The sequence below is a fragment of the Oncorhynchus masou genome, chromosome 9, assembly GCF_036934945.1.
Source record: "Oncorhynchus masou masou isolate Uvic2021 chromosome 9, UVic_Omas_1.1, whole genome shotgun sequence".
In the NCBI taxonomy this organism is placed as follows: Eukaryota; Metazoa; Chordata; class Actinopteri; order Salmoniformes; family Salmonidae; genus Oncorhynchus; species Oncorhynchus masou.
In genome coordinates, this window is record NC_088220.1 from 6,286,218 (window position 1) to 6,309,440 (window position 23,223).

General features: G+C 43.3%; 1 protein-coding gene across 1 annotated transcript; it reads left to right on the plus strand.

Moving 5' to 3' along the window:
• The first annotated feature begins 17,817 nt into the window (after nucleotides 1-17,817).
• On the plus strand, nucleotides 17,818-19,617 carry LOC135545393 (uncharacterized). The gene has a single exon (XM_064973000.1). It carries the CDS (start codon nucleotides 17,818-17,820, stop codon nucleotides 19,615-19,617), a length of 1,800 nt encoding a protein of 599 aa, XP_064829072.1.
• Nucleotides 19,618-23,223: the final 3,606 nt, after the last annotated feature.

Here is a 23,223-nt window from a genome sequence, read left to right on the forward strand (position 1 = left end):
AGCCAGAGCCCGGAATTGAACCTGATTGAACATCTCCGGAAAGGCCTTAAAATAGTTGTGCAGCGACACTCCCCATCCAACCTGACAGAGCTTAAGAGGATCTGCAGAGAAGAATGGGAGAAACTCCCCAAATACAGGTGTGCCAAGCTTGAAGCATCATACACAAGAAGACTCAAGGCTGTAATCACTGCCAATGGTGCTTCAACAAAGTACTGAGTAAAGGGTCTGAATACTTATGTAAATGTGATATTTCAGTTTCTAAAAACCCTATCATTATGGGGCATTGTGATGTCATTATGGGGTATTGTGATGTCATTATGGGGCAATGTGATTATTTTTTATTTTACTTTTTTTTAACTAGGCAAGTCAGTTAAGAACAAATTCTTATTTTTAATGAGGGCCTAGGAACAGTGGATTAACTGCCTTGTTCAGGGGCAGAACGACAGATTTGTACCTTGTCAGCTCTGGGGTTTGAACTTGCAACCTTCCGGTTACTATGGGGCATTGTGATGTCATTATGGGGCTTTGTGTAGATTGATGAGGGGAAAAAAGCTATTTATTCCATTTCAGGATTAGCCTACGTAACAAAATGTGGAAAAAGTCAAGGGGTCTGAAAACTTTCTGAATGCATTGTAGCTCCTCATTTAAATAATGCAATTAAGTATTGAAAACAAATATTATTATTATTATTTAATTTTTTGGGGGGGGGGGGTTGGTTGGATATCAGTAATCGCCAAAAAGTTAGATTTTGTAGTTTGACTTAAATCATGTTATATTGTAGTTTTAATGGAACATTAACCCTCTAAGAACGATGTCCATAACTCCGCGGAAGTCTAATTAGCAAAATATATATATATATATATATATATATATATATATATATATATTTCAAGTTTAATTACAAAAGATCGGTCAGTTTAAGCTCTATCTTCTTTTTTTTGCATTGGATGAGTCTCAATCCGCCTTTGCGACACTTCCGCATCTGCGGTGAAAACGCTGGAGCATGTTTGTCAGACCATGAGACATCATGAAAATTGGTAATGTCACAAAATTGTCTGTCGCGTCCGATTTGGCCTACTACTAACTATTAAGACCCCTCTATGGAAAGATGAGACTCTCACAAACACGATGGTGTTCTCCTTTTTTGCTCTTCAATCCCCACAACGTCTTGGGACTCGTCTGAAGTTGGTACAGCCGACCTGACAACTTTTCTCCGTAGCGTCCGATAGCAAAATTATCCTTGGTATGACATTCTTAAAAAAAGAAAATCCATATAGCTTAGTAGAACCCCCTCCTCCAGCTTAGACAGGGTTTCGACTCTTTAATAAAATAACTTCACTGTTGTGAAAGTCATTGTTTCAAATTTGAGCTGGCTAGGGAATTGAATTAAACAGAGCATGCTCAACTTGTAATGTCAGGATCTCACAACCATAGACACAGACTAAGGACCATTCAATTATTGATAGCATTCTTACTTATGCAAATATGCTAAATTATTTCAATGTGACAGCTTGAAGCAGAGGCCTGGAGGACTTTATATGATGTCATAGCAAGGACTCTCTTCTTTTCCTCTTTGTGTGTCAGAACTATCAGACTCTGTGGGCTCCTGTTTGTTGTGTTGCATACTGTTTTACATTCTAATTACAGGAGTTGACAGGTTTTATTGCTGGGGCTCAATGGTGAGGCCTCTTTCTCTTCCTGGACTCATTTCACATGTGATGTCAGCTTGAGCATAATGTGATAAGATAGTTGGAGTGCCTTGCTTTCTCCCTCCCTGCTTTCTCCCTCCCTGCTATCTCCCTCCCTGCTTTTTCCCTCCCGGCTATCTCCCTCCCTGCTATCTTCCTCCCAGCTTTCTCCCTCCCTGCTTTCTCCCTCCCTGCTATCTCCCTCCCAGCTTTCTCCCTCCCTGCTATCTCCCTCCCTGCTATCTCACTCCCTGCTTTCTCCCTCTCTGCTATCTCCCTCCCAGCTTTCTCCCTCCCAGCTATCTCCCTCCCTGCTATCTCCCTCCCTGCTTTCTCCCTCCCTGCTTTCTCTCTCCCTGCTTTCTCCCTCCCTGCTTTCTCCCTCCCTGCTATCTCCCCCCTGCTATCTCCCTCCCTGCTATCTCCCTCCCTGCTATCTCCCTCCCTGATATCTCCCTCCCAGCTTTCTCCCTTCCTGCAATCTCCCTCCCTGCTTTCTCTCTCCCCAAATGCAAATACATAACTACTCTCATTGTACCTTGCACATAAAATATGCTAACAAGAATCCTAAGAAGTGTTGATTAGTATGATTTTTGTGATGTTCATAATTGACCAGATTGAGGTAATGTTGAGTAGATCAGAGGAACCAAAGTGTGCCATGGTGACAATGATTTTCTTTAAATAATAATGTTTTAGGATGTTCATAAAATATTTAGTACAGTAAAGCCAATCTCAGAAACCAACAACAGAGACAGTTCTTATTTAATTAATCTATTGGGAATTCATTGTCTGTTGTAGGTAAACACAGGGAACCAAGGGAATACCAATGGGAATGACATGTTCTGCTGCTGTTTTTCTCTTTATGGGATGATTCAAATGAGTATTACTGCCTTTAATCACCTTCAGATAAACATCTAAGAGGTTAACATGTACAGGTCACCTTCAGTTAAACATCTAACAGGTTAACATGTACAGGTCACCTTCAGATAAACATCTAAGAGGTTAACATGTACAGGTCACCTTCAGTTAAACATCTAAGAGGTTAACATGTACAGGTCACCTTCAGTTAAACATCTAACAGGTTAACATGTACAGGTCACCTTCAGTTAAACATACAACAGGTTAACATGTACAGGTCACCTTCAGTTAAACATCTAAGAGGTTAACATGTACAGGTCACCTTCAGATAAACATCTAAGAGGTTAACATGTACAGGTCACCTTCAGTTAAACATACAACTTAATTCTACTAACTTAGCAGTTGTTTTTTGTTTTTCTTGACCCCTCTCTAACTTAAAAAAAAAACTCCCAGCACTACAATATCCTTGCTTCAATCCTTTTACTAACATTAAATGGCATGCTGAAATAATTTAACTGAGCTTATCATTATTTTCTTATCTTTTTCTTATTTTTTTTCTCTTTCGTTTGATGTCTTTGTGCTGCAGCCATGGTGGAGGTGAACCTGGCCAAGGCCCTGGCCGAAGCCTCGGAGACGTGCACCCAGGAATGTCTGGTCCTGGGCCACTCCGACAGCTGCTGGATGCCCCCGTCCCTGGTGACCCAGTTCCAGTCTCCGTCCAACACGGGTACCCTGCCTACCCTGCCCTCCTTTGGCTTCCAGCATCAGCAGAGTTACCCCTGGGCCAGGGGAGTCAAGGCGGACGGGCGTCAGTGCCATACCCTGGGAAGGCCTGCGCCCAAAGACGATCTGGCTAAAGGGATGAACCGACCACAGTTCTACAACACTCTGGAAAGACACTGCAGTAGCAAGAGTAAGGAGTCTGACCCCGTCAAGGTCATCCCTCTGGCCAGCTTTTCCTCACCTTTGTCGGGCCAGCAGACCCCAACCAACGAGGGATCGTCTGCCTTCTTACATGAGCATCAGCTGTAAGGGGCTGTACGGGGACAGAGTAACACCAACCAGTTTGTCTAATGTATCTTGATGTATATTTAACATCAGTAGTAAGGGGCTGTAAGGGGACAGAGTAACACCAACCAATTTATCTTGATAGTTTGTGTGTATGTGTGTGAACATGAAATGTGAAGGAAGGGATGATGACAATGTTGTTACCCAGTCTCCACAATGTTGTTACTCAGTCTCCACAATGTTGTTACTCAGTCTCCACAATGTTGTCACTCAGTCTCCACAATGTTGTTACTCAGTCTCCACAATGTTGTTACTCGGTCTCCACAATGTTGTTACTCGGTCTCCACAATGTTGTTACTCAGTCTCCACAATGTTGTTACTCGGTCTCCACAATGTTGTTACTCGGTCTCCACAATGTTGTTACTCAGTCTCCACAATGTTGTTACTCGGTCTCCACAATGTTGTTACTCAGTCTCCACAATGTTGTTATTCAGTCTCCACAGTGTTGTAAAGAATAGGACCTGACAATGGCTGTACTCATAGAATGATATTCTGCAAAAGAAATTGAAATGTGTATGAAATGACAAACGTCTTTGAAGAAAAGCCTAGCTAAATATTTGTCCAATTTAATCCATGTACAGTATATAAAAATGGTAGTCCTATACCAAAGTAGATTCACAACAGCAAAAATATATATAAAGATGAATAAATACTATGCATATTGGAACCAGCTTAGTGGAACCCCAAACACCATTTTACTTACTGATAAAGAAAACACACAAAAAAAACACACAGTATATCTTGTCGAACAAGCAGAATCTGGGAATATGTTATTCGTGAACCCAAGGTGCAACGGTGTATTTGGTCCAATCTCTGGTGAAATACTGCTTCGTGTATCCAGCAAGACATTCAGCTCCAGCTCCCACTGATGTTCCAAGTTACCTTTTCTCTTACCTGAATATGTTTATTGAATCTCGTCTTGTTCAGGGGTCTTCAGACACATACCGAAGACTGAATGGACAAAAAAATAGTTTCACTCTGTGTCGTGCTAACACTTTATATGAATATACAGTACAGGCTCTTCCCCCATTATATTCCTAACAATGTGTTCCTCCTCAAATGTTTCTTGTATGGCTTACGATGCTTTTCACCACCTGTCCCTCCACTCTACTGCAAACCTACTCATGTTCTTCATTGTCTTTCCCCCTGTCATAAGAACCTATTCATTAGCTACATTGTCTTTCCCCCTGTCATAAGAACATATTCATTAGCTACATTATCTTTCCCTGTCATAAGAGCATACTCATTTCTACATTATCTTTCCCCCTGTCATAAGAACCTATACATTGGCTACATTATCTTTCCCCCTGTCATAAGAACCTATTCATTAGCTACATTATCTTTACCCTGTCATAAGAACCTATTCATTAGCTACATTATTTTTCCCCTGTCATAAGAACCTATTCATTAGCTACATTATCTTTCCCCTGTCATAAGAACATATTCATTGGCTACATTATCTTTCCCCTGTCATAAGGACCTATTCATTAGCTCCATTATCTTTCCCTGTCATAAGAACCTATTCGTTAGCTACATTATCTTTCCCCTGTCATAAGAGCATAATCATTTCTACATTATCTTTCCCCGTGTCATAAGAGCGTACTAATTTTCTACATTATCTTCCCCCTGTCATACGAGCATACTCATTTTCTACATTATCTTTCCTCTGTCATACGAGCATACTAATTTTCTACGTTATCTTTCCCCTGTCATACGAGCATACTAATTTTCTACATTATCTTTCCCCTTGTATTAAGAACCTACTAATTTCCTACATTATCTCTTGAACAGCCCAGACAGAGGTTCCATGCAAAGAGATACAGCCTTTGCTTTTCCACCATACTTTCACTTCGTTATCTTCCTTTCATAAAATATAACATGTTCTGTACGCATCGTAATGAGTGCTATGGAGCCAATTAAAAATATCTCCCAATAGTCTAATTCCGTCATCTCCACAGTAAGTAATAGCCGTGGTTGACAGTTCTGTAATAGTTGTCTAGTCTCACTGAAACATAATGTATTTCCTACTAGTCAGGTAATGAAAAGGGTGGTACCAGTCAAACGTTTGGACCCAACTAGTCATTAAAGGGTTTTTCTTTATTTTTACTATTTTCTGCACTGTATACAATTAGTGAGGACTTCAAAACTATGAAATAACACATATGGACTCATGTAGTGACCCCCCAAAAAGTGTTTAACATATCAAATCAAAATCACGCTTTGTCTTGATGACAGCTTTGCAATCTCTTGGCATTCTATCAACCAGCTTCATGAGGAATGCTTTTCCAACAGTCTTGAAGGAGTTCCCAAATATGCTGAGCACTTGCTGTCTGCTTTTCCTTCATTCTGCTGTCCAAATCATCCCAAACCATCTCATTTGGGTTCAGGTCAGGGGATTGTGGAGGCCAGGTAATCTGATGCAGCACCATCACTCTCCTTCTTGGTCAAATAGCCCTTACACAGCCTGGAGGTGTGTTTTGGGTCATTATCCTGTTGAAAAAATAAGGATAGTTCCACTAAGCGCAAACCAGATGAGATGGCAGTAAAGCACCCCCAAACCATCACACCTCCTCTTCCATGCTTCACGGTGGGAACCACACAGGTTTGCGTCTCACACAAGATACGGCAGTTGGAACCAAAAATCTCAAATTAGGACTCATCAAAGCAAAGGGCAGATTTCCACTGATCTAAATGTTCATTGCTCGTGTGTCTTGGCCCAAGCAAGACTTTTCTTCTTATTGGTGTCCTTTAGTGGTGCATTCTTTGCAGCAATGTAACCATGAAGGCCTGCTAATGGACTGTTCTGCAGCATGTTCTTGAAATGTTTGACTGACCTTCATCTTTTAAAGTAATAATGGACTGTCATTTCTCTTTGCTTATTTAAGCTGTTCTTGCCATAATATGGACTTAGTCTTTTACCGAATAGGGCTATCTTCTGTATACCACCCCTACCTTGTCACAACACAACTGATTGGCTCACATGCATTAAGAAGGAAAGAAATTCCACAAATTAACTTTTAACAAGGCACACCTGTTAATTTAAATACATTCCAGGTGACCTCCTGAAGCTGGTTGAGAGAATGCCAAGAGTGTGCAAAGCTATCATTAAGGCAAAGGGTGGCTACTTTGAAGAATATAAAAAATATTTTGATTTGTTAAACACTTTTTTGATTACTACATGATTACATATGTGTTGTTTCATAGCTTTGATGTCTTCACTATTATTTTACAATCTAGAAAAATATTAAAAATAAAGAAAAACCCTTGAATGAGTAGGTGTGTCCAAACTTTTGACTGGTACTGCATACAGTCTGGCTGCAAATAGCTTTTTATTTGCTTTAATTTGTACCCGTATCACGTCGGGTTAGTAACCACTATAATAAGAGTTTCTACATCCATATTCAGGCGGCCTAACATAGAGGATATAGTTTCCATATTCACATATTGACATACATCCTTTCTATAATACGTTCTCCTGTGTTTTATCCACTCTGTCTTTGATGTAACCACATGTCCATAGTTTCAAGGATGTTCATTCCGAATAACAGTTGGCTGTCATGGATTTGGCTAACATTGCATAACGATCATCAGTCGTTGTCCTCTAGCGGCTTGTGAAAGAAACAGGACATGTTTAGGGTACCATTCACCCTGCAGGGTTAGATGGTAACAGGACATGTTTAGGGTACCATTCACCCTGCAGGGTTAGATGGTATCAGGACATGTTTAGGGTACCATTCTCCCTGTTAGACAGTAAGGACAGGGGTACCATTCTCCCTGCAGGGTTAGACAGTAACAGGACATGTTTAGGGTACCATGTTTAACAGGTTTAGGGTACCATTCTCCCTACAGGGTTAGACAGGGTAACAGGACATGTTTAGGGTACCATTCTCCCTGCAGGGTTAGACAGTAACAGGACATGTTTAGGGTACCATTCTCCCTGCAGGGTTAGACAGTAACAGGACATGTTTAGGGTACCATTCACCCTGCAGGGTTAGACAGTAACAGGACATGTTTAGGGTACCATTCTCCCTGCAGGGTTAGACAGTAACAGGACATGTTTAGGGTACCATTCTCCCTGCAGGGTTAGACAGTAACAGGACATGTTTAGGGTACCATTCTCCCTGCAGGGTTAGACAGTAACAGGACATGTTTAGGGTACCATGCTCCCTGCAGGGTTAGACAGTAAAATGTGTCTGTGCTGGGTTGAGACTCTGCTTGCATTCAGATTACACTTCGGGTCAGGTATCCATCAGTATAGAAATGCATTACCGAAGCTACCGGTGGTGAAAATGCACGTGTCATAAGAGTGTCAAGTGGAAGGGTCAAGGTCAGGGTCAATTTCATCTCAACCCCGAGTCAATTAAGGAAAATCTTTGAATTTTGATTCATGAATTGAATAAATCTTACTCGTTGAACATGGTTAACCCACAGGCCCACCCAAGTCCCAACCACGAATTGAATATCAATTCCTTTTTGCAGAATATTTTTTTTATTTCTATGTTATCCTGAAACAGTTACTCGGTTGCAGTTATATTTTCAATACATTTGTCTTTCATCAAATACAGAAGGGACAGAGTAAGCTGACAAAGAAAATACAAAGCACTTTGCTTCCTTCAGACAGTGACTGCGAACACAGATCTGTCTCTTTGCAATGTGTGAGGTGTGATTCAATTACATTTGAACTGCGTATAGAACAATGATATTGACGCTTAACTGAAACACACAAAATCACACAATATACTTATAGTATATATACTGAACAAAAATATAAACGCAACCATGTGAAGTGATGGTCCCATGTTTCATGAGATGAAATAAAAGACATCCCTGTTAGTGATCATTTCTCCTTTGCCAACAAAACCATCCACCTGACAGGTGTGGCACATCAAGAAGCTGATTAAACTGCATTATCATTACACAGGTGCACCTTGTGCTGAGGACAATTAAAGGCCACTCTAAAATGTGCAGTTTTGTCAAAACACAATGCCACAGATGTCTCAAGAATTGAGGTAGCATGCAATTGGCATGCTGACTACAGGAATATCCATCAGAGCGGTTGCCAGAGAATGTTATGTTCATTTCTCTACCATAAAACATTGTTTTTAGAGAATTTTATGTTAATTTCTCCACCATAAGAATTTGGCAATACATCCAACCGGCCTCACGATCACAGACCACGTGTAACCGCGGCAACCCAGGACATCCACATCTGGCTTTTCACCTGCGGGATCGTCTGAGACCAGCCACCAGGTCAGCTGATGAAAACGTGGGTTTGCACAAACCAAAGAATTTTTGCACAAACTGTCAGAAACCGTCTCAGGGAAGCTCATCTTTGTGCTCGTCGTCGTCACCGATGTCTTGACCTGACTGCCGTTTGGCGGCGTAACCAACTTCAGTGGGCAAAAGCTCACTTTTGATGGCCACTGACACATTGGAGAAGTTTGTTCTTTGCGGATTAATCCCCGTTTCAACTGTAACGGGCAGATGCAGGACAGTGTTTATGGCGTCGTGTGGGCGATGTCAATGTTGATGTCAATGTTGATGTCAATGTTACGAACAGAGTGCCCCATGGAGGCGGTGGGGTTATGGTAATGGGAAGGCATAAGCGAGGGACAATGTACATAATTTGATTTTATCGATGGCAATTTGTATGCACAGAGATACCATGATGAGATCCTGAGGCCCATTGTCGTGCCGTTCATCCGTCGCCATCACCTCATGTTTCAGCATGACAATGCACGCCAAAATGTCACAACGATCAGTACACGATTCCTGGAAGCTGAAAATGTCCCACTTCTTCTGTTGGCCTGCATACTCACCAGACATGTCACCACATTGAGCACGTTTGGGATGCTCTGGATCGACGTGTACGACAGCGTGTTCTAGTTCCCACCAATATCCATCCAATTCTCACAGCCATTGAAGAGGAGTGGGACAACAATCTACAGGCCACAAATAACAGCCTGATCCTCTCTATGTGAAGGAGATGTGTCGCGCTGCATGAGGCAAATGGTGGTCACACCAGATACGGACTGGTTTTCTGATCCACGCCCTTACCTTTTTTTTATGGCGCATATCTGCATTCCCAGTCATGTGAAATCCATAGATTGGGGCCTAATTATATTTTTGTTCAGTGTACATCTGATATACATAGATCATGCTCATACAGAGGAACACAGATGAATAGAATGTTCTTAGGTCAGTATAAATCACACAAGACAGACAGGGGTAGGGAATGCTTTTTACCTGAAAGTTAAATTAATTACCATCAACAACATCTAAGGCTCCATGTCGACCGAAAGTGGGAATGTCAAACAGTTATCTAATATAGGCCTACAGTGGGACTATCAAACCGATATCTGATATAGGCCTAGAGTGGGACTGTCAAACAGTTATCTAATATATGCCTAGAGTGGGACTGTCAAACACATATCTGATATAGGCCTAGAGTGGGACTGTCAAACAGTTATCTAATATAGGCCTAGAGTGGGACTGTCAAACACATATCTGATATAGACCTACAGTGGGACTATCAAACAGATATCTGATATAGGCCTAGAGTGGGACTGTCAAACAGTTATCTAATATAGGCCTAGAGTGGGACTGTCAAACAATTATCTAATATAGGCCTACAGTGGGACTGTCAAACACATATCTGATATAGACCTAGAGTGGGACTGTCAAACACATATCTGATATAGACCTACAGTGGGACTATCAAACAGATATCTGATATAGGCCTACAGTGGGAATGTCAAACAGTTATCTAATATAGACCTAGAGTGGGACTGTCAAACAGTTATCTGATATAGGCCTACAGTGGGACTGTCAAACAGATATCTGATATAGGCCTAGAGTGGGACTATCAAACAGTTATCTAATATATGCCTAGAGTGGGACTGTCAAACAGTTATCTGATATAGGCCTAGAGTGGGACTGTCAAACACATATCTGATATAGACCTACAGTGGGACTGTCAAACAGATATCTGATATAGGCCTAGAGTGGGACTGTCAAACACATATCTGATATTTGTCCTACAGTGGGACTGTCAAACACATATCTGATATTTGTCCTACAGTGGGACTGTCAAACACATATCTGATATAGACCTAGAGTGGGACTGTCAAACAGTTATCTAATATAGGCCTAGAGTGGGACTGTCAAACAGTTATCTAATATAGGCCTACAGTGGGACTGTCAAACAGATATCTGATATAGACCTAGAGTGGGACTGTCAAACACATATCTGATATAGACCTAGAGTGGGACTGTCAAACAGTTATCTAATATAGGCCTACAGTGGGACTGTCAAACACATATCTGATATAGACCTAGAGTGGGACTGTCAAACACATATCTGATATAGACCTAGAGTGGGACTGTCAAACACATATCTGATATAGACCTAGAGTGGGACTGTCAAACAGTTATCTAATATAGGCCTAGAGTGGGACTGTCAAACACATATCTGATATTTGTCCTACAGTGGGACTGTCAAACACATATCTGATATAGACCTAGAGTGGGACTGTCAAACAGTTATCTAATATAGGCCTAGAGTGGGACTGTCAAACAGTTATCTAATATAGGCCTACAGTGGGACTGTCAAACACATATCTGATATAGACCTAGAGTGGGACTATCAAACAGATATCTGATATAGACCTACAGTGGGACTGTCAAACACATATCTGATATAGACCTAGAGTGGGACTGTCAAACACATATCTGATATAGACCTAGAGTGGGACTATCAAACAGATATCTGATATAGACCTACAGTGGGACTGTCAAACACATATCTGATATAGGCCTACAGTGGGAATGACACCAAATAACAATATTCTCAAGTGGCACTCATTATTATAGAATTTCCTTTAAAGCTATTTAGACAATTGCACGAATGTAGAACAATAAATATGACATCAATTCAATATTTAAATAACAGGGGGCATTTGAGTTATTTAGTTATTTGGAATTCTCCATTTGTTTGTTCATCCCTGACAAAGAGTTAGAGATTTAGAGATAGAGAGATAGAGATTTCTGTTTTTGTTAAAAAAATATATATATATATAAATAAAAAGGAATGCAGTATAAATGTAAATGTGTCTTTTAGGAGGGGGGGGTGAACGCTTTAGTGCAGTTTCTCTTTGTGCCAAAGGTTTCACGTATGAACCAAAAAAAAAGGAAGATACCGAGTATGCATTGTGTACTGGATGTCACTGGCAGTGTTATGAAGCTCCCATAAAACATACCGGTAGTCGTAGAAACAATGTCAGTTTGACAAAAATCCTTTATTTCATCTATGGAATGTTTTCATCGTCAACAACAAATAAACAGGTTTAATTGTATAAGGTCGGGTCATTGTGATGTCATCTTCCGTCATCATGATCATCTCTGCATGTGGGCCGTTTAAAAAAAAAAAATCCCCTTTTATCACTGGTTTTGCTACTCTACTGTGTTGATTTTTAACATGTTTTCGGGTGGATTTGTGTTGTCATTTGGCCGTCATCAACCACGTGTGTTGTTGTAACCATATACCCCTTCTGAACAGCTAACAATACGTGACTAACAAAACACAAAAATGTTCACTTTCAGACGTGTAATGAATATAAAGCATGTACACACAAAATTAAAATCACATCAATTTTGTGATTTTTTTGAATTGTTTTTTTTTTTATATATTGTACATAACAGTACCTTTTGAGAAGAATTGACAAGGTGGCAACCAACAAGGCTGGTTTATATATGTTTATATATTGTCGAGTAAAGGTTTAGTCACCTGAATTCAGTCATGAAAAAAGCTAATCAAAATGTAAATGTAAAGTGATTAGACTACAATCTCTGTTGTAAGGTAAATGGGTACACCTGCATATATTGGTGAGTGTGTGTGTGTGTGCAGCGTGTGTGTGCAGCGCGCGTGTGTGTGCAGTGTGTGTGCAGCTAGTGTATGTGCGTGTGTGTGTGTGTGCAGCGCGCGTGTGTGTGCAGTGTGTGTGCAGCGAGTGTGTGTGCAGCTAGTGTATGTGCGTGTGTGTGTGTGTGTGCAGCTAGTGTGTGTGTGTGTGTGTGCAGCTAGTGTGTGTGTGCGCATTTATTGGGGTACATGTATGTATACTGGCATGCACCTTGCCAGAATATATTATTTACACACACGTATCTTGTATAAAATCTATATATGATATACCTGCTATATAATATATATGCTTGTAAATTAGTCATTGGTGGGTGTAGGTTGGAGGTCGCTTGGAGAGAAAGCTTAAACGCTTGCCAGCAGTATAGTATTGATCAACTCTGTGTTGTCATGCCTTTGTAAAAAATATCCCATCAAAATGACCTTCCACACATGGTGAAACGATTTTTTTTCTTGTCATGGAATTTGACCTGAACCATTAAATATTGAGTCGTCAAAAGTAAGTTCGGACTCCGCTTGAGTTTCTTCCTTCTGTACGGAGACAAATCTACTGCGTGTAGAGATAACATGAACTTCTAACACCCAACTATAACATCTTCAAGCTGTTACAAGTTCTACACGTCTACTTTAATCAACCCATCGCCATTAAAGTAGACTCTTTTTGTTACGATAACTAGGAGTGGTGGGTGGAATCAGGCGCAGAGAGCAGGGTTCGGTCTAAGTAAAGTAGACTCTTTTTCCATTCAATAGTACTTTTTTTTATTTATTTTTGTTGCCATGTGATTTGAATGTATACAACAATGTGAAGTACAAATGAGCAGATAAATATCTACATGTCTTCATTACATATCTTCATAGCGTATTTATAAATCGACAAGACGTGTCCCTGGCAATACGTCTCTATACACAGAATCACAGCAACACACGCAATACAAGACAGTACAATACATTACAGTACAGACCAGAGATATGAAACATATCCTTGGTCGAGGTTTTCTCTTGCTCTGGGTAGCTGGGAATTCAGACCTGTATGTCTTGCTAAAGAGTGGCAAGGAGTGGAATGAAAGCATACACAGGTCTGGGATCCAGGCTACATCTGTGGGGGCATCATATCAGAATGGAGAGACATGACTTCCCACCTGGACTGTCTACAGAGCTAACCAACCCTGTTTCGTTACTGTGTTCTCACCTGGACTGTCTACAGAGCTAACCAACCCTGTTTCGTTACTGTGTTCTCACCTGGACTGTCTACAGAGCTAACCAACCCTGTTTCGTTACTGTGTTCTCACCTGGACTGTCTACAGAGCTAACCAACCCTGTTGTGTATGAAGCTAACCAAACATGTTGTGTATGAAGCTAACCAAACATGTTGTGTATGAAGCTAACCAAACCTGTTTTGTTACTAGGTATGAAGCTAATCAACCCTGCTTTGTTACTGTGTATAAAGCTAATCAACCCAGTTTTGTTACTGTGTATGAAGCTAATCAACCCGGCTTTGTTACTGTGAATAAAGCTAATCAACCCAGTTTTGTTACTGTGTATGAAGCTAATCAACCCGGCTTTGTTACTGTGTATAAAGCTAATCAACCCGGCTTTGTTACTGTGTATGAAGCTAATCAACCCTGCTTTGTTACTGTGTATGAAGCTAATCAACCCTGCTTTGTTACTGTGTACGAAGCTAATCAACCCTGCTTTGTTACTGTGTATGAAGCTAATCAACCCTGCTTTGTTACTGTGTATGAAGCTAATCAACCCAGTTTTGTTACTGTGTACGAAGCTAATCAACCCGGCTTTGTTACTGTGTATGAAGCTAATCAACTCTGCTTTGTTACTGTGTATGAAGCTAATCAACCCTGCTTTGTTACTGTGTATGAAGCTAATCAACCCTGCTTTGCCTTCATTGATTATGCAGGGATAATGTGTGTGGCAGCTTTAATTTGACATAGACTCATTTTGCTTCAGGAAATCCTCTGCAGCAGTACTACAGTTTAATACCCCTGAGCCAAACACAGTACCTGGGACTGCAGCAGTACTACAGTTAAATACCCCCAAACACAGTACCTGGGACTGCAGCAGTAACAGTTAAATACCCCTGAGCCAAACACAGTACCTGGGACTGCAGCAGTACTACAGTTAAATACCCCTGAGCCAAACACAGTACCTGGGACTGCAGCAGTACTACAGTTTAATACCCCTGAGCCAAACACAGTACCTGGGACTGCAGCAGTATTACAGTTAAATACCCCTGAGCCAAACACAGTACCTGGGACTGCAGCAGTACTACAGTTAAATACCCCTGAGCCAAACACAGTACCTGGGACTGCAGTAGTACTACATTTTAATACCCCTGAGCCAAACATAGTACCTGGGACTGCAGCAGTACTACAGTTAAATACCCCTGAGCCAAACACAGTACCTGGGACTGCAGTAGTACTACACTTAAATACCCCTGAGCCAAACACAGTACCTGGGACTGCAGCAGTACTACAGTTAAATACCCCTGAGCCAAACACAGTACCTGGGACTGCAGCAGTACTACAGTTTAATACCCCTGAGCCAAACACAGTACCTGGGACTGCATCAGTACTACAGTTTAATTTAAAACACAGTACCTGGGACTGCTGAGCCAAACACAGTACCTGGGACTGCAGCAGTACTACAGTTTAATACCCCTGAGCCAAACACAGTACCTGGGACTGCAGCAGTACTACAGTTAAATACCCCTGAGCCAAACACAGTACCTGGGACTGCAGCAGTACTACAGTTAAATACCCCTGAGCCAAACACAGTACCTGGGACTGCAGCAGTACCCCTACAAACATTTGGGACTGCAGCAGTACTACAGTTAAATACCCTGGGACTGCCAAACACAATACCCCTGTACCTGGGACTGCAGTAGTACACAGTTTAATACCCCTGAGCCAAACACAGTACCTGGGACTGCAGCAGTACTACAGTTTAATACCCCTGAGCCAAACACAGTACCTGGGACTGCAGCAGTACTACAGTTAAATACCCCTGAGCCAAACACAGTACCTGGGACTGCAGCAGTACTACAGTAACAACTTCTTAGGGATAGGGGTTAGTATTCGGAAGTTTGGATGACGGAGGTTCCCAACGTAAACTGCCTGTTACTCAGGCCCAGAAGCTAGGATATGCATATACATGGTAGTATTGGATAGACAGCACTCTAAAGTTTCCACAACTGTTAAAATAATGTCTGTGAGTATAACAGAACTGATTTGGCAGGCAAAACCCCGATGACAATCCATTAAGGAAAAAAAATGTTTTGAGGTCATTGGATTTTCCAATGCTTTTCTATGGGGAAGCCAAGTTATTAGGACCCAGACTGCAGTTCCTACGGCTTCCACTAGATGTCAACAGTCTTTAGAAATTGTTCGATGTTTTTTTTTTTTTCAATGAAGAAGTAGTCGTATTCTTTCTAGGTGTCACTCAGGTGGACTCCAGTCTTTTGGTGCGTGTGAACAGGAGCGCGCTCCGTGTTTTTTTCTCCAGTATTGGAAACAGTTTATTTCCGTCTTAAATTTGATTGATTATTTACATTTCAGGGTACCTGAGGTTGGATTAGAAACATTGTTTGAAATGTTTGGACCAAGTTTACAGGTAACTTATTAGATACTCTGTAGGCATGTTGGAACCGGTGCATTTCTGAATCAAAAGCGCCAAATGAACTGACATTTTTGGGACATAAAGAAGGACTTTATCGAACAAAACGACCATTCATTGTGTAACTGAGACCTTTGGGATTGCGAAATGATGAAGATCATCAAAGGTAAGTGATTTATTTTATTGCTATTTCTGACTTTCGTGATGCATCTGTTTGGTTGGAAAATGTTTTTCATGCTTTTGTTTATGGGGCGCTGTCCTCAGATAATCGCATGGTGTGCTTTCGCTGTGAAGCCTTTTTGAAATCTGACAAAGCAGCTGGATTAACAAGAAGTTCATCTTTAAGCCGATGTATAACACTTTGTATTTTTTATGAATGTTTATTATGACGATTTGTGCATTTTGAATTTAGCGCTCTGCGATTTCACCGGATGTTGTCGAGGTGTGTCGCCAGCGGAATGCCTGCGACAGAGAGGTTTTAAATACCCCTGGGCCAAACACAGTATCTGGAGACACTTTGGCTCAATGCTCTACTACTTTACTACTGTCATATCAATACAAAGGGACCAGAAGCGAGATACATTTTTGTTATATCTCATGTGCTTCGGGAAGGGAACTATGTTTATCAGTAAACGTGCTCTATTCAATGTGTATCAGCAGAAGTTCAGTGTGACACCGCGATTGATATTTAAAGGCAATGTTCTCGCGTTGTTGTCATAGTAGAATGTATTATATGATGATATGCATTGTGGACAGGAAGGACACATGTACAATACAAGTACAGAATCATAGCATACTGGCATTACAGCATTACATCATTACAGCATTACAGCATTACAGCATTACATCATTACAGCATTACAGCATTACAGCAGATGACCAATCCCCAGATCTTCAAATACTTGTTAAAAAGAAGATCATACTAGAGATGTCTGCATAGCATTAATTAAAATCACCACAATACTATCACGTACGTACAGTGCTTGTTAGCAGCAATATTACACATCGGTTGGTGTCATTTACAAGCCTGCAGTGTACACTGTAGAACACCGCATCCCAAATTGCACCCTATTCCCTGTACAGAGCACAACTGTTGACCAGGGCCAATAAATGATCTGCCAACAAGCTAAAATGGTTCTCATTATAAGCCTACTTATTTCTGAAGGTGTGATGCGGCCTGGGAGAGCATTGGGTGAACATATAGAGATTGTCAAACAGTACACTCATTTCAAATTGTAATTAAACTGGCCATCAGGTACCTTGAGGCTGTTTAGTCAACAGCAGGGCTACTAATTAATAGAAGATGACCTTTGGATTAATATGTGCTGAATTATTCATATTTGTGGGGGGAAATTGCTTCCAAGACATACCAATGATGTCCAGGAGACACTGTAGTGTAAACAGACGTAGACATTTCAGAAAGGGGTTCAAAGATTTCCAGAGATTCCAATCAATCACCATCTCCATCATTCCAATCCAACAGCTCCCCACCAATCACCATCAACATCATTCCAATCAAACAGCTCCCCACCAATCACCATCTACATCATTCCAATCCCACAGCTCCCCACCAATCACCATCTACATCATTCCAATCCCACAGCTCCCCACCAATCACCATCTCCATCATTCCAATGACACAGCTCCCCACCAATCACCATGTCCATCATTCCAATCCCACAGCTCCCCACCAATCACCATGTCCATCATTCCAATCCCACAGCTCCCCACCAATCACCATGTCCATCATTCCAGTCCCACAGCTCCCCACCAATCATCATCTCCATCATTCCAATCCCACAGCTCCCCACCAATCATCATGTCCATCATTCCAGTCCCACAGCTCCCCACCAATCACCATCTCCATCATTCCAATCCCACAGCTCCCCACCAATCATCATCTTCATCAATCCAATCCCACAGCTCTCCACCAATCACCATGTCCATCATTCCAGTCCCACAGCTCCCCACCAATCACCATCTCCATCATTCCAATCCCACAGCTCCCCACCAATCACCATCTCCATCATTCCAATCCCACAGCTCCCCACCAATCACCATGTCCATCATTCCAATCCCACAGCTCCCCACCAATCACCATGTCCATCATTCCAGTCCCACAGCTCCCCACCAATCACCATGTCCATCATTCCAGTCCCACAGCTCCCCACCAATCACCATCTCTATCATTCCAATCCCACAGCTCCCCACCAATCATCATCTCCATCAATCCAATCCCACAGCTCCCCACCAATCACCATGTCCATCATTCCAGTCCCACAGCTCCCCACCAATCATCATCTCCATCATTCCAATCCCACAGCTCCCCACCAATCATCATCTCCATCAATCCAATCCCACAGCTCCCCACCAATCACCATGTCCATCATTCCAGTCCCACAGCTCCCCACCAATCACCATCTCTATCATTCCAATCCCACAGCTCCCCACCAATCATCATCTCCATCATTCCAATCCCACAGCTCCCCACCAATCACCATGTCCATCATTCCAGTCCCACAGCTCCCCACCAATCACCATGTCCATCATTCCAGTCCCACAGCTCCCCACCAATCACCATGTCCATCATTCCAGTCCCACAGCTCCCCACCAATCATCATCTCCATCATTCCAATCCCACAGCTCCCCACCAATCATCATCTCCATCAATCCAATCCCACAGCTCCCCACCAATCACCATGTCCATCATTCCAGTCCCACAGCTCCCCACCAATCACCATCTCTATCATTCCAATCCCACAGCTCCCCACCAATCATCATCTCCATCAATCCAATCCCACAGCTCCCCACCAATCACCATGTCCATCATTTCAGTCCCACAGCTCCCCACCAATCATCATCTCCATCATTCCAATCCCACAGCTCCCCACCAATCATCATCTCCATCAATCCAATCCCACAGCTCCCCACCAATCACCATGTCCATCATTCCAGTCCCACAGCTCCCCACCAATCATCATCTCCATCATTCCAATCCCACAGCTCCCCACCAATCACCATGTCCATCATTCCAGTCCCACAGCTCCCCACCAATCACCATCTCCATCATTCCAGTCCCACAACTCCCCACCAATCATCATCTCCATCATTCCAATCCCACAGCTCCCCACCAATCACCATGTCCATCATTCCAGTCCCACAGCTCCCCACCGATCATCATCTCCATCATTCCAGTCCCACAGCTCCCCACCAATCACCATGTCCATCATTCCAATCCCACAGCTCCCCACCAATCACCATCTCCATCATGCCAATCCCACAGCTCCCCACCAATCACCATGTCCATCATTCCAGTCCCACAGCTCCCCACCAATCACCATGTCCATCATTCCAGTTCCAAAGCTCCCCACCAATCACCATCTCCATCATTCCAATCCCACAGCTCCCCACCAATCACCATCTCCATCAATCCAATTCCACCGAAAAATGTTGGCATAATTCAAAGCAATAAAGGCCTGAAGTGGGAGACAATATAAAATTGTACAATTAATGAATTAATGAGAAAGAGAATATGAATCAGAGGAAATCAAACAACCATATTGTGTCCAAATGGCTCCCTATGCCCTATATAGTGTCCCAAATGGCCCCCTACTCCCTATATAGTGTCCCAAATGGCCCCCTACTCCCTATATAGTGTCCCAAATGGCCCCCTACTCCATATATAGTGTCCCAAATGGCCACCTACTCCCTATATAGTGTCCCAATGCCCCCTTCTCCCTATATAGTGTCCCAAATGGCCCCCGACTCCCTATATAGTGTCCCAATGCCCCCCTACTCCCTATATAGTGTCTCAAATGGCCCCCTATTCCCTAAATAGTGCCCTGGGCCTTTGTCAGAGGTAGTGCGCTTTATAGGGAATATGGTGCCTTTTGAGACGTAGTCCTCTAGTTTATGCATGTCACGGATCCCCCCGGTACTGCTGCTCATTCTGTTTACCAGTTCCGGAGGTCGAAGTCACAGCAGCTAGATCTCCTGCCTCAGGCTTCTAGGCCTCACTGAACGGGATTCATTATCATCAACCCCAGACTGTCTTGTCTGATTACACACACCTGGTTCCCATTTCCCCTGATTAGTATGTTATACTGTATATGAGCCCTCTGTTCCCTCTGTCTTTGTCGGTTATTGTCCACATGTCCGTTGGTGGTGTGAGTACCTATGCATTGGTGCAGCTGTTATGCTGTGTGCTATATATATATATATATATATATATTGTGTATTACGGGTATCGTCCCATGTCTTTCAACGGGGTTTACCCTCGTTCTTTTGTTTGGGTACAGCCCAGTGTTTTTGTATATGTGTTTGTTTTGTGTGTATTAAAAACCACTGTTGTGTATTCCTGCGCCTGTCTCCAAAATCCTTTATACCAACGTGAAAATTTAAAGGAATGCAGACCATCCTCGCTCAAATAGGATTATAGAGCCCACATCTTCATCACCTCAATATATTGAGGTGTATTTAGGATTGTCTGCTAGAATGTCAGGCAACACATCTTCATCACCTCAGTACACTGGAGTCTGCTAGTCTGTCAGGCAACACATCTTCATCACCTCAATATACTGGGGTCTGATAGCCTGTCAAGCAACACATCTTCATCACCTCAATATACTGGAGTCTGATAGCCTGTCAAGCAACACATCTTCATCACTTCAATACACTAGATCATGCTAGCCGGTCAGGCAACACATTACGGAAGCAGCACATCTTCGTCACCTCAATACACTGCAGTATGTTAGTCTGTCAGGCAACACGTTATCGAAGCAACAATCTTCATCATTAGACTGTCAGGCAACACATTACAGAAGCAACACGTCCTCGTCACCTGAATACACTGGAGTATGTTAGTCTGTCAGGCAACACGTTATTGAAGCAACAATCTTCATCATTAGACTGTCAGGCAACACATTACAGAAGCAACACATCCTCGTCACCTGAATACACTGGAGTATGTTAGTCTGTCAGGCAACACGTTACAGAAGCAACACATCCTCGTCACCTGAATACACTGGAGTATGTTAGTCTGTCAGGCAACACGTTATGGAGCAACACGTTTTCATCACCTCAACACACTGACGTCTGCTAGCCTGTCAGGCAACACATTATGGAGCAACACGTTTTCATCACTTCAACACACTGACGTCTGCTAGCCTGTCAGGCAACACATTATGGAGCAACACGTTTTCATCACCTCAACACACTGAAGTCTGCTAGCCTGTCAGGCAACACATTATGGAGCAACACGTTTTCATCACCTCAACACACTGACGTCTGCTAGCCTGTCAGGCAACACATTATGGAGCAACACGTTTTCATCACCTCAACACACTGACGTCTGCTAGCCGGTCAGGTAACACATTACGGAAGCAACACATTTCATCAACTCAATGCAATACACTGCAGTATGTTAGACTGTCAGGCAACACATTACAGAAGCAACACATCTTCGTCACCTCAGTACACTGGTGTCTGCTAGTCTGTCAGGCAACACATCGTTATCACCTAGGTACACTGCAGTCCGTTAGCCTGTCAGGCAATGCGTTATGTTAGTGGTACTTCATTATCATATGAGAAAATAAGATCATTACTGATTGAACTGGAATGAAAGGTTTCTTAACAATCACATAGTACGTTCTGCTTTCGTGGAAAATGACATGTACTAAACTGTGAAATATGTAAGCTGTGTGATAGCACTGAAATCCCCCTGCAGCAGTTGTTTGTCTTCTGTTTTAATTAAAAGACATGTTCAGAGGGCAGAGGGCAGAGGGCAGTATGGGCAGTATGGGCAGTATGGGCAGAGGGCAGTATGGGCAGAGGGTAGTATGGCCAGTATGGGCAGAGGGCAGTATGGGCAGATGGCAGTATGGGCAGTATGGGCAGAGGGCAGTATGGGCAGTATGGGAGGAGGGCAGTATGGACAGAGGGCAGTATGGGCAGAGGGCAGTATGGGCAGTATGGGCAGAGGGCAGTATGGGCAGCATGGGCAGAGGGCAGTATGGGCAGAGGGCAGTATGGGCAGTATGGACAGAGGGCATTATGGGCAGTATGGGCAGAGGGCAGTATGGGCAGTATGGGCAGAGGGCAGTATGGTCAGAGGGCAGAGGGCAGTATGGGCAGAGGGCAGTATGGGCAGAGGGCAGTATGGGAAGATGGCAGTAAGGGCAGTATGGGCAGTATGGGCAGAGGGCAGTATGGGCAGAGGGCAGTATGGGCAGTATGGGCCGTATGGGCAGAGGGCAGTACGGGCAGTATGGGAGGAGGGCAGTATGGGCAGAGGGCAGTATGGGCAGAGGGCAATATGGGCAGTATGGGCAGAGGGCAGTATGGGCAGTATGGGCAGAGGGCAGTATGGGCAGTATGGGCAGAGGGCAGTATGGGCAGAGGGCAGTATGGGCAGAGGGCGGTATGGGTAGTATGGGCAGAGGGCAGTATGGGCAGAGGGCAGTATGGGCAGAGGGCAGTATGGGCAGCGGGCAGTATGGGCAGTGGGCAGAGGGCAGTATGGGCAGTATGGGCAGTATGGGCAGAGGGCAGTATGGGCAGAGGGCATTATGGGCAGTATGGGCAGTATGGGCAAAGGGCAGTATGGGCAGAGGACAGTATGGGCAGTGGGCAGTATGGGCAGTATGGGCAGTATGGGCAGAGGGCAGTATGGGCAGAGGGCAGTATGGGCAGTATGGGCAGAGGGCAGTATGGGCAGAGGGCAGTATGGGCAGAGGGCAGTATGGGCAGTATGGGCAGAGGGCAGTATGGGCAGTATGGTTAGAGGGCAGTATGGGCAGTATGGGCAGAGGGCAGTATGAGCAGAGGGCAGTATGGGTAGTATGGGCAGAGGGCAGTATGGGCAGAGGGCAGTATGGGCAGAGGGCAGTATGGGCAGAGGCCAGTATGGGCAGAGGGCAGTATGGGCAGAATGCAGTATGGTCAACGGGCAGTATGGGCAGTGGGCAGAATGGGCAGTATGGGCAGAGGGCAGTATGGCCAGTATGGGCAGAGGGAAGTATGGGAAGTATGGGCAGAGGGCAGAGGGCAGTATGGGCAGAGGGCAGT